This window comes from Rhipicephalus microplus, unplaced genomic scaffold, assembly GCF_043290135.1.
Source record: "Rhipicephalus microplus isolate Deutch F79 unplaced genomic scaffold, USDA_Rmic scaffold_74, whole genome shotgun sequence".
NCBI lineage: Eukaryota > Metazoa > Arthropoda > Arachnida > Ixodida > Ixodidae > Rhipicephalus > Rhipicephalus microplus.
In genome coordinates, this window is record NW_027464647.1 from 889,847 (window position 1) to 902,697 (window position 12,851).

General features: G+C 44.5%; 1 protein-coding gene across 3 annotated transcripts in view; it reads left to right on the top strand.

Annotated features, from left to right (window-relative positions):
- The window catches only part of LOC119171577 (thrombospondin type-1 domain-containing protein 7A), a 239,769-nt gene that overhangs the window by 81,091 nt on the left and 145,827 nt on the right, over positions 1-12,851 (top strand). For all 3 annotated transcript variants that reach the window (XM_075885160.1, XM_075885159.1, XM_075885158.1), the window contains exons 12-16: positions 118-230; positions 2,386-2,628; positions 3,552-3,797; positions 9,594-9,773; positions 11,857-12,035. In XM_075885160.1, coding sequence (XP_075741275.1) covers positions 118-230; positions 2,386-2,628; positions 3,552-3,797; positions 9,594-9,773; positions 11,857-12,035 — 961 coding nt within the window. The remainder of the gene's footprint in view (positions 1-117; positions 231-2,385; positions 2,629-3,551; positions 3,798-9,593; positions 9,774-11,856; positions 12,036-12,851) is intronic.

Genomic DNA, 12,851 nt, shown 5'->3' on the forward strand with positions numbered 1-12,851 from the left:
AAATATGGTAGCCCGAGAACTTAGTCCAGCCGCAACCAATTTTCGTGTTTGTGTGAGCACTCAGAAAGTGGGGACGTGCCGTTTATCTTTCTCTTTCTCTTCTGATTTCTACTTCAGGTGCTCTCCGCTTAAGAAGCCAGCCAATTCCCAGCCTTGCAACGTGCCTTGCCCAGTCGATTGCCAAGTGACCAATTTTTCTGAGTGGAGACTATGCAGAGACTGCGGCGATGGTGAGTTATCGGCTTTGCAATCGTGTACCTCAGTGTCGGATTCCCGTTTTTGTACTCATTAGGAGTACATGGTTAGACACTTGGAAAGCTTAATTCAGCAATCAATTGAATCTAACTAGTCTGACCTTACTATTCGACGCATAGTACTTATTGTGCAATAAGCAATCATCACTGTTAGTTCAGAACAATGATTTTGGTGAGTAGAAAAGCATGCTAGAAAGCCGCAAACTGAACTTGAAGCAATATTCAACAACCCCTAAAAAAATCATGCAAATAGCGAAGAGTGTTGGTGAACTAACGAGAATCTCTCACGTAATGCATTATTTTTTTATGGCGTCCGGCTTCTTTTGTGGCTATATGACACAAATTTTGGTGTTTCTTCCACATTGGCCCCTGCAATGTAATATTGAGGATATATACGAGTATGACAGAGTTTCCAACGAAATGCATTAGCTTGTCCGTACACGCGAGCGGCGTGCTTCTGTCATTTTATCAGTTCCTGAAAAATCATCTCACGTAAAAAATTAAGTGCACAGAAAAGTTTAGAATCACACGGGAGACAACAAAAAACTTCTTCCCCAAAAGGTCAATTTTATTGATATCTGCTTTTTATGTGTTATTGCAATCGCCACTATTTTCCAAAGCAATAGAAACATCACGAAATTTTTCTCGTGTTTCACGCAGCAACTTCGTAACAGTCTGAGCTTCTTATATAAGGTAATCTGGCATCAAATCTCTGCAGCCAAGGTAACCGCATCCATAAGGTTTCAATTAAAGTGTCGAGAACTGAACACTGCTCGTGTAAATGTTAACCCATTCATATTTGTGATTTTCCTCGCCTACACGCCTGCCAAAAAACGGCGGTGACACCAGACATTCTTTTGGAGGCAGAAGGAAAGCTCCCTTTACGATGATATAACAGTGACTTATAACAATTTATTTTTCGCCATGACAAGCTCATACCTAAGGCATACATTTACGTGTAGATAACGCGTGCGGCGGAAAGCGCACATTTTGCACGATCGGAAGTAGGCCCATAAAAAGGGCCTAGCCTGAACCAATTGGCAGTTTCAGCATGTGATTGCAATATTTATTTCTTTTTCTGTCTCATGCTGATACAGTTACGAAAATACATGGCGAGCATTGCAACACGTGTTTCATATATAGTTGCAGGTTTATGGAATTTAAATGTAATCTGCCATCTTTAAAAGTTGTGTAGTTACGAGAGCAGTGTCAATAAACATTTTTAAAATGCTAAAAAAAAATTGTGGATTTCGCAAACATTTATGTTCTTGCTTATTTTATCCCAAGCTATAGCATCGCTGTTCCTTGTTGGACGAACTTTTAGGAGCACAATCATTCTTCCTGAACATAGAAGCTGCGCAAATATACAAATGGACACTCAAACAGGAAAACAAGGCGGTGTCTAAAGCTGCGATACATGCTGCGTCATTTATTAGCCTCTTGGACGAGACCTCAGTCTTGGTGATAATGCCTTGAAGCGCCAAAATGATCATGGCTACCATGATAGAAGCTGTAAGAAAGCTCGGAAATACTGAAATAAGGGAAATATCCATCTTCAGCTTTCTCGTACACTTTCTGCTGGTAATGCAGCCTTCTTCGAAAGGTGTAAGGGAAATGACAACACGACCAGCAGTCGAGGGTTGCCCAGTTACGGGGGCAAACGGCGCAATAAAAAGAATGAAAAAAATAAAATAACCAAACACACAACACTACTAAACCTCGTACCCAGTGTAGCCCTGTCTATAGCCGACGCCGATTATGTTGACATACTACGAGTCCAAGGTCAGGCCATATAAAATGCACGGACCTAGAACATTTCCTAGGCCTCGTTTTCGGTTCCTGTCTACGATAACACCCACGCTCAACCAGGATCTGGGCCCCGCCGCGGTGGTCTAGTGGCTAAGGTACTCGGCTGCTGACCCGCAGGTAGCGGGTTCAAATCCCGGCTGTGGCGGCTGCATTTCCGATGGAGGCGTAAATGTCGTAGGCCCGTGTGCTCAGATTTGGGTGCACGTTGAAGAACCCCAGGTGGTCAAAATTTCCGGAGTCCGCCACTACGGCGTCTGTCATAATCATAGGTGGTTTTGGGACGTTAAACACCACAAATCAATCGATCAAATCAATCAACCAGGATCTGGGCCTGTGCTGGTGCGCGAGCGGTTCGTGCTTCGACGAGAGACACCAGGTGGTCAGCCATGCCCCTGGCAGAGCCTTCGGGAAGTGAAGCTCTGTGGCCCTACCGATGGCGGGCCCTGGTGCATGCTGGGACGAAACTCGCACTACAGCCGGGGTCCCTATCGCTGGAGCACGTCGCCATGGTCACAGTGTGTCCTTGCTCCGGATGCCCGCTGTGGAAGCGGACACCAAGTGCGCAGTGAGTCGTCTACCTTGCCTAGAAAACGTTATACAATGATTTAAATGGTCCTAAACACTCATATCCACTGCATGTGCAGGAAGCTGGCGATAATCCAGAGGTAGTAATCGTGATCATTACTCGCGATATATCCCCTCATTACGCACTGAATGAAGGATATGAGTAGCCCAATCGGATATGAAGTAACCTATAGCGGATCGCAGTTTTTTTGTTTGTGTCGTATAGATTGTAAGCTGATTTAAGTAGGTGCCGTGTAATAGTAAAAATAAATCGTTGAACTAGGGACTTGAACAGCAAGATCATCATTAAAATTTAATGAATATGAATAGGTTTTACATGGGCCATATATCGTTAAGGCAACAAAATTTTCTTTTTTTTCTGTTCTTCCACATGCTAGTTTTCTTACATCCATTCTTATTGCTTAGTGAAATTCTTGCGCAGGCCATTGGAAGGAGTGTGCCTCTATTACACCGTACGTAACTGCGGCACTGATTAGTATTGTTTTTTTCTACTCGTGAAGTCCGAAAATTCCCTAATGGCACTTCCTTCCAACTGCTCTAGGGTAGCTTGTGAACGCATATGCATTAAGAAAAATGTGTGTTAAGAAACAAGTGCGATTATTGACCTGCACACAGGGACTTCGAACATTGGGCTTGAGTTCTGTTTATGACTATTCGATCACAAAAAAAAAACTAACTGGTCTCCATAGACCAGAATGACCTGATGGGTCTTTATATCCGTAAACTTCAGTGACCATTTAACTAAGTTTTTTTTTTTCATCAGGAATGATACTATTAGTTAATTTGCCGCTAAGGTTGGCCGAGGCAAGCTCCCACTGCCTGCAGAGATGGTGTGACGTGTGACTTTCTTGAACTCTTGGCAACGCTTAACAGCTCTAAGCATACATTCTCTTTGCATTACAGATGTATCATGTGTTGATTCGAAGAACATTCCCACGGAGCCAGCCATGTGCATCAACCTCACCAGCGCCATCGTGAACTCGCGTGCGTCAATGCTCTCTGCGCCCCCTGCTCACCGGGAATGCCACGTTCGCTGCCACGACCAGTGTGCCGTGTCTGAATGGTCACCATGGTCACCGTGTCCTCAGCCTGATGACGCAAGCATCTGTGACAAAGACCCCGTGAGCCGCCGCACACGACAACTCATTGGTGAGCAACTTCGCTTAAGAGTGGATTGTTGATGAAACATGTGGAGGAAACAATGCTATGTTGTGTGAAGAACTGAAACAACACAGAACACTGCAAAATTTTCTCGTTTTTTCCCTTAAAGCATTGTTTCAAGACCTACACATAAAAACACACCAAATACGTATACCTTCCCGTACTGACAACGTTGTTGCGTGAGCTAAATGGGAACGCAGAGTAACAAGCTGTAATGACGTAGCCACGAGAAGATAGCGTCTCTAGAATAGTCTGATTTCCGGAAACAATGATTCCGATTTATCAAAACAGATATCCTCAATAATATAATGTGCTTAGAAAATTATAGCGAACCAAGTTGCATATATTGTATATTTGTGACGCTATGATGAATGGGAGACGTGGCCTGGCTCATACGCCATGTTTATTCCATTAAGCATTTCTTCCTCCTCAGCTTCTACCAACCATCTCTTCATACGTCACACGATTCCCCCTCACCCCGAAAGAAGGCATGGATTACGAACAAGTAGTAGTAAACAAAGAGAGATTGAAAAGTCACAAATGTCAAAATTCATAACTGGTTCTATGCTTGAGGGGGTTCCGTAAAATTTCAAAGACTTCAGGAGATAGTGCAGCAGACTGGTTTACGCAGGAGTTCTGGTGGGCGAGGCTGACTGTCGCGTTCTCGAGAAGATAACTGTGTCCTGCACAACTGCACTGACCATGACACGGCTTCAGCAGCTGCGAAGAACCAACGAGGCTGGACGTCATTGTAGAATTTGAAAGGTCGGACGTCGTAAGCGCCGAGTTTTCTGTCGTGGGTGCTGTATTCTTTGACGTGGCTGAGACAGAAGCATTGCTTAAAGCTTGCGTTTGCGAGAACCGAAGTTCATGATACGATGTCTGTGTACCTGCAATTTGCAAATGCTAACGTTCAGTCTCTTTCATGGTTTTCTGTGGTGGTATCTCCATCGGTAGGATTGTACATGAAGCCTGATATCTCGTAAAGGTGACTTCTTGGACGTTTCCTTCTACGAATATGGCTCAGATGTTCACTTGGTCTTTCCTTTAGTTCGTGTGGTTTCTGACGACCACCCTTAAGCCACACTATCTGCTTGTGATTTCAATTTAGTTCGTCGTTGTGCTTGATGTAACTGCTGTTGTTTCCAGAGTTCTTTGAGTTCTTGATGGCATTGCTGATGTTGCGGAATCTTACGAGGTGGTACTCCTTTAGCAACACGAGCCTGCTTTTTCTTCCTAGTTGATGTGACTAGTATATAGTTGGTAGTCGTTTGGTTGTCGTGATTCTCGAAAGAAAATGAAGGTGGTGCACAAGAATCGACAGGGAGGTCTTTGGAAGCTCTTGCAATGCCGTTCTTATTAGACGCTTCTGGTACAGGGCAGTGCTTGAAAGTTGATTCTTCCAAGCCTACTGTGTGCGTTGCACTCTTAGGTGGCTGGGAACTTGACGGCGACACTGACAAACGCTTGATTTGGTCGGATTTTGCTTGGGAATGTTTCTCTGTCTGCGCGACTTTGGAGGTTGACTGTTCTGATGCATGAATATGGACGGTAGACCCTGGGCTTGGCTGAGTATATTCGGAGTTCCTCAGCTGTATACCAACCGTAGCGAGCGTGTGAGGTGTGAGGTGGGCGTTGTGAGTAACTGAAGAGCCAAATGAAGGAAAACCAGGTGGTGGGCCAAGTGTACGATGCGGGGAGTACAGTGCATTGGATGGTTCGGTAACACGAGTCCTATGCTACAGTAATGATGTAGAGGTCAATTGTCGTGCCGTAGCAAAACAAGGTGGAAGATTAACTTTTCGTGGAAATAGATCTTTATGTCTTTCAGTGAGTGGATGTTTGAATTTGTCTTGTCGAAATGGAATTGGCCGACCCGATCTGGCTGTTTTAGTGCTAGAAGACTGCTGGTGGTTGTGACAACTGAGATCGATTGCCTTCAGATCACGGGTTTTAAGTGAATCTTCATCGTAATATTTAAATCGAATGATCATTTTTTCTTTGATTTTTTGCCATGATTCGTCGTTTTCAAATATGTGGGTGATGTAAAATTTGAAAGCCTCACCGGAGACGTAGTCGGTAAAGTTGATGACCATCTCCCGTTCCGACCATGATGCAGCGGTGGCGTGGAGCTCGAAGAGGTTGAACCAGTCTTCTACTGGTCCGTCGTCCACTGATCCGGTGTACTTGGGAATGTCAAGGTCAGCAGATGATTCTGACATGATGCTGGCCGATGCGTAATACTAGGCGCTTGTACGGTAGTCCATGTGTGGTCAGGGTGTCTTGCGGAGAACTGCGTAGATGATGAGCGACTGATGAAGGGGCTGGCAGGTCTTCATCCCGTCGACTCGTGTGACGCTATGATGAATGGGAGACGTGGCCTGGCTCATATGCCATGTTTATTTCATTAAGCACTACTTCCTCCTCAGCTTCTACCAACCATCTCTTCATACTCATATTTCTATCTTTATCTGCCGTGGCTGCTTACCTGCTATGATGTCGCGCTGCATGCTGAGCTAGACGATTACAGTTTAATGTCAGACCACGGCGGCCGTTTTTACAAAGGGATGAAGTACAAAACGCTACCTTGAAGGATGCTTGAAGTTCGCATTTAAGAGTTGAACATGATGGCATAATTGGACCCTGCCCGCATCACGTTCCTAAATTCCAGCCTGCATCCGGTTTCGGTGGATGCCTCAACTGTGCCGTAAAAAACTAACGTCTGTGTGCGTCTTTTGAACCATTTCCAGCTATTCTAGGATGCCTACTGCAAATACAGTTGCGAACTGCTCAAAGCCAACTGTTTAATTTGTTCTTGTATCGTTTCTAAGTTTTACTTACTTTTTTCATTAATAAGCGTTCTGGGTATTAGTCATTTTGGTTCTGAAACAGACAAAGAAGACAGGACTGGCAAGACTGCGACCAATTTCTATCACTTCCTGCTAAAGCAGTCATGAAGCATCTGACTAAACAATTACATTGAAAAATAATACCTGCAATCTGACCCCCTAGAAGCATCGGAAAGTGTCTGTCAATACAAGCTCTTATGCTTCAACTACATTAGGACATACTTGACCAGGCCGAGTGTGAGCCATTCGCACCATCCTAGGTCTGGACATCATTAAATGTTTGACAATGTAGAACATCAGGTAATCCTAAATCGCTTATCCAAGTTGAATACGGTAAAATAACGCTCGCCTGCACTCCCGATTTTCTCAAAGAAAAAGAATAGCAATCATTCAATTGGGTGAAATGTGTGGTCAAAGGTTACAATAAGGACAAGAGGAACCCCGTAAGGTGCCGTCCTCTTGCTCCTACGTTTTAATATCATCATTATAAACCTACCACACCAACTAAACAGGATACCACACGTCAAACACTCTGTATATGTGAACGATGTTACAATCTGGACAAATAGTGGTTTGGATGGTGCGATAATTGATGCTATACAGGGAGCAGCAAACATCGTACAAGAGTGTGTTAGGCACACTGGTTTAACATGCTCTTCTTAGAAACGAGAACTCCTAGTCATTAAGTATAAAGCAGAAAAGACGCCAGAAACCGACACCCGACAACAAGCACCGATAAAGATAGTGTTGAAAAGCTACCCGCTTCTTCCGTTGTATAACCATTCAAGTGCTGGACACGCTTATTCGCTGTAACACGCGAAATACCATGGCCTTGGCGAAAGTACAAAATACCTAAAAAAAATCGATAGACTGCACAGGAGAGTGGCCGACACACATAGAGAAAGAAAGGAGGTGGATTTGTGTAGGCTCATTCAGACTTTTTTAATCAGCCACGCAGTGTGGTTTTCCCCTGTAATCATATCAGGAAGCCAGACAAGAATAAAAGGGAGGCTATAATTTTACAGGAATAAAAATTGTTCTTAGGTATGTCTCTTCATACCAGCAGAGAATCTCCTTCAACTGGTAGTGCATTACGCATTATAGGAGCTGGTTGAAGTGCACAAAGGTGTACAATTAGCACGGCTATCACACTCGATTATGGAACTACATATTCTGAATAGACTGAAAATTAAGCTCATAAACACCACGGAGGCAGTGCAGCACTATTTCCCTCAATTAGACATTACCTGATGATTGATTAGAACATAAAAACACCCTTGCTACAGACACGACGTCTGGAGAAAAGCTAGAGCACTTATTTTAAAGAAAAAGCACAAGCAAGACGAAAACGTGGTCTTCGTCGATGCCGCCAGCAAGGAACACAATACATACTGTTGCGACCCGTCTTTGCAGGCGCCGGAAATTCGGGTTGAAGTTTTCGAGGCAGTAGGAAGGTGAAGCTAACAAAGGCTTCATTTACAATATGTACATGGCGAGTCCGTTGTACATGGCGAGCTCTCCTCGAATGAGCCGGGTGGCTCATTATAAAGGGTACGTTTTCCCCAGATCCCTAAAACGGGGAATGGGTGCAGATTGTACTGCCCAATCACGTGTCACACACAACCTGCGTGGGTGACGCACACACACGGCCAAGAAAACGTTCACTATTCAGGCGTGGTCACTGCACTGCAATAGGACACCAATGTGACTCTTCCCCGTTGTGTATGTGCCACTGGGTGAGGGGTCCCAAGCTCACGGCAGTATACGTTAAAAGGGCCGCCGCAGTAGCTCAAAATGGTTCACCGAACTGATCGATCAATTAGCTGGGCGATTTGCGGCTGCCACCGCTGGCTCTTCCAAGGTATATGTTGCAACAGCATAAACACTTGTCGTCGTCTCGTGAAACGGTTTACGGCGCCGGTTGACACGACGCCTCACCTTCCGGCTAAGAAGGACGATACTTGGCGGACGTATACCACCAGCAATTTGGTAACTTGTTTGAGGATAAAAAAAAAACGCCGCTCTCTTGTCAGCGCAGGCGGCGGTCGCAACAATACACGCCGAGTGCTGTGGACGGAGAATTTAGAAACGCAAATGTGGCTTCAACTAGAGAGCCGCGTTATTCAAGGACGCCGAGGAAATGGCCGCAGCACTGGCCACCGTTAAACATAGTACTCACGCTGTCTTTAGCGATTATAAGAGTGCTCTTCTCGGCTTTATTAGGAAGAGTGTGGGATTGAATACGGCTAAGGTGTGGAGAAATTTCAACCAGAACGACCGAGCCAAAATAAATCTGGTTGGGGTCCCCGCTCACTAAAAATGCCCCGGTAACCAGGAAGCACTTGGAGAACCAAGGGTTAACAAACCGGGTCACGTTTTGTTTTGAACTGCCCCCCCTCCCCTTCTCCCTAAACCGGTTTCAAGCAAAGCGCTTTGTAGAAGGTCATTGTCTCACGACAGGAAAGAGAATGACTTCCTACAACAACCTTACAAATATGTACAAAGATGACAAGGGATTGGGCAGGTTTGTAAATGTCTTTAAATAATGTTAAAATATGACAATCTAAAGAACGGGCACATCACGAATTAAAGGCGAAGTTTAGGTGCGTTTTTCCGGCTTCTGTTTTGTCTTTCTTCTTTCTAAGTTTTTCGCTGGGTCGATTTTCTCTAGATCGTGTCTGCAGTCTCCGGCTACCACTTCTCTAATAATGATGGCGCTGTATTTTTGCTTATGGCTCTTGATTTTAATTTGCCTTATTTACGATCATTGCCTAAGTTCCGGGAACTTAATATATTTTAAAGTATACAAAACACTTTTTTTTCTCGTTTTTGTTTAGTGTCTACCGCGTGCTGTAGAGAAGCACGTGGCAGACACTTGCTTCCACGGCCAATGCTCTTGATCCCACATGCAACTTTGCGAAAACACTTGTTCTAGGTGTATCGAGTCCCAACTGTCTTGTGAGCCTTACCGAGGAACGACCGTGTCCCCCGACGCAAAATGTCAAGGTGGAAAATGCGGATTGGAGCGACTGCATCCTTCACGGAGAGGCACTCTGCGGCACCGGACTTCGCTTTAAAATGATGTCGGCAAGTGGGAGAACATGCGGGTCCACTGGTATGTAATTTATTCTCTGTGTGAATATATTAACGTTTGGAATGCAAGCCTTAAACGACCACCGACGGGTTATGACAAATGCAGGCGATTCTTCCCCTTCCTTTTTTGTTCGTTGTGTGACCGTCTACTTCGTCCTATCAGTTTACGTTACATGATAGGGGCTATGACACTCTATACGTATAATAGAAAGAGAGAATGACAATAAAATAATGGCAAAGAAGTGGACCAGGGCTGAGCCCGGTAGGCTTCCCTGTGCTGAGGAAGAGAGGGAGAGGTTACAGAGGAGGATAGAAGTCACTTATGCATGCCTAATAATTGTAAGTAAGTGATTTTTAAATGAAAACAAAAAAGTGAGCCCCATAACTGTCTCTCCGGGGTAGGACACCTCAACAGTAGCTCACGAGGGGGGGGGGGTAAGGAGAGATTAAAAGGATAGGATTAAAAGGTATAGAGATAGAGAGAGCGGAAGGAGAGAGTGAGTCACAGAGACAGCCACATACGCAAGTAAGGAGAAGATATGAAAGATGGACACGGTCGCAGGAGTCCGAGGACGGGGCACCACTCGGCGAGAGCTCTTGTCGGCGTCAGGAGATGGCGTAGGGCGAGCCAGTCGGCCAGAGCTGCGCTGCCGTCGGAGATCGTGGGGTCACAACCAGTCGGCACAAAATCCAGCGAGCGAGTCGCTTAATAATTGTCTTAAACTTTGTGCACCGAATCTGTGGTGTTCCAGAAAATATGCTGATATTGCTACGTGCGTTTTACTTGAATGTGTTCGGTTTTCATCCACAAAGATTTCTAGTAATGCTCGGTGCATAGCACGCCGCCACGTTTAAGCAGCTTCCCAATTGTTTGAGGTCATTTGATTAAGATTACGTGCGGACGCGAATAGTCTAGTGTATTCGAGAGCTTACGCGGCCACCAGCAATAAGACTCAAATCTTCAATAGCACATGAATAACAAGCCAATGCATTTTATCGCGTGGCGGATTGCTGATAACCGACGCTCTGTTTGCTACGAGCACTGTGCAATGTCTATTACTTGTCGTTCAACCGTTCATTTATCGGGCACAGCTTCGCCTAATAAAGTTTCCGACCTGAACTCCCCGACTGGTGCCATTTCCAACGTCACGACTACGAGACAATAGCTACTGCTTTGATATGCGTACTTGAAATTGAGCAACATTTTCATTCGCCGAAAATTCTGTTTGAGTAGACGCTGTTCTTTCTACTTCCCTTGTTTGCGCCTGTAACGAACTTTAAATTACGCAAGCTCAGACAGAATCGTTGACCAACTAGCCGAATTCGCTGTCATAGTGACGCCTTTTTTTTACATCTTACACATAAATCATTATTTTGTATGCCTCTACCAGTGTTCTCTCGTTCTGGCTGTTTGCTTTGTGAATTTTTGATGGTTGCTTGTATGCATTATGTCTTTCGGTGTTGCGAAGCTGGCTAATTTATACAAACGATGCCTCTAAATTAGAACAGGTTGCTCAGACCTTTTTTTTTCGGCAAAACCAGTTGTTCATTCCGAATCCAATAATCAGTCTTCATGTGCAGAGAGGTGACATGATGCACCCTCATTTGTGCTAATCAGTTGTTTTCATGTCTCATTAGAGCAATGCTTTTTTTCATACCATCATTGTAAATATTATGAAAAACTATTTCAAAATTTATCAATTCGCCAAGTTGAATTGAATGGTCTCACTTCGGATGTTAGGTCTTGAGTTGTGTCCTCAGGAGGAGTTCATCACAGGTAGGTCTGCAAAGCCACTCAATATTTTTTAACAAATCCTAATCATTTTTGCTATATTTTTATTCTGCTACATTATAAATTTTTTAATCAATGCAAAAATTCTTCTTGTTGGAGCCATCCATATCTACCCCATTTTTCAACTCACTCTATCCTAATCAGATCACCGTAGTGGGTGTGAATCATTTACAGACATTCATAGACGACCGCAACAACAGCAACAAACCAAGTCGTTCTCATCATCATCTAACGTTTTGCGCTGATGGTACTCTATGATGATGCACAGATGCCTGAACGCGTGCCATTCACACATTTGACGACTGTTCAACAGGCTTTGAGAATGCCACCTGCCAGGAACCTTGTCCTGTCGACTGCGTCATGGGCGAATGGTCCCCGTGGTCGCGGTGCGACGCCGTTTGCGGTGGTGGCACTCGCACCCGAACCCGCAGGGTTGTCCGCTGGCACCAACATGGTGGAAGACCCTGCACGGTCGTTGCTCCGAATGACATGGTGAGTACAATTTCTTCGTTTTTTTTTTCTTTGTAGAAGAAACCATACTGAAACGTTCCGTATGTGAGTCCAATAATTCCATATGTTTCCATAAAGAATGCATATTTTTCCCATATATTTCCGTAAGATTCTTACGGAAACATACGGAATGATTGGACATCGCATACGGAACGTTTCAGTAGGGAAACCTTTTTTTTCTGCTTGAAGGATTTAAGGCACCAAATTTCGAGGCCATGAAAAAGCATGCCGTAGGCTTTTATTGTGTGCAATGGCACCACACACCAAATATCAGGCAGACGTTTAAACTGTATATTATTTTGCTTCGAAAGTGTGTTTGAATGTTTTTTTCTTGCGATTGAGGCCTATTGCGAGCGCAATGACACAGGTGTCACTCTGTAGGAAGCGTAAAGAAAACTTTGGTGACGTCATGTTTTATTAGAGTGATTGCACAGTGAGCGGTGACAAGTAGCCCCACAGTACCGGGCAAGCCTCGAGAGCATCACCTGCGAAATCACACTCGGTCATTTTTCTCAGCATGTCGCTGAGCTAGAGAATATTGTAAAACTCGAAAAGACAAACTGACCAAAGAAGAACACAGTTTAGTTTATAAGTAAACTGTGCTCGTTTTTTTTGTCGGCGTATCTTTTCGCGTTTTACACTGAGAGATCTCGGTGACGTAAGCAAGGCGACAATATAACGAATATTACTTTAATAAGCAGCAGCGACGGTATGAACACAGTCATGGTGTTCACACGCACTTAGGAAAAAATACGAAATGGCTTCACGACTAGACCACCAGGTAGCGCAAAGCGACCA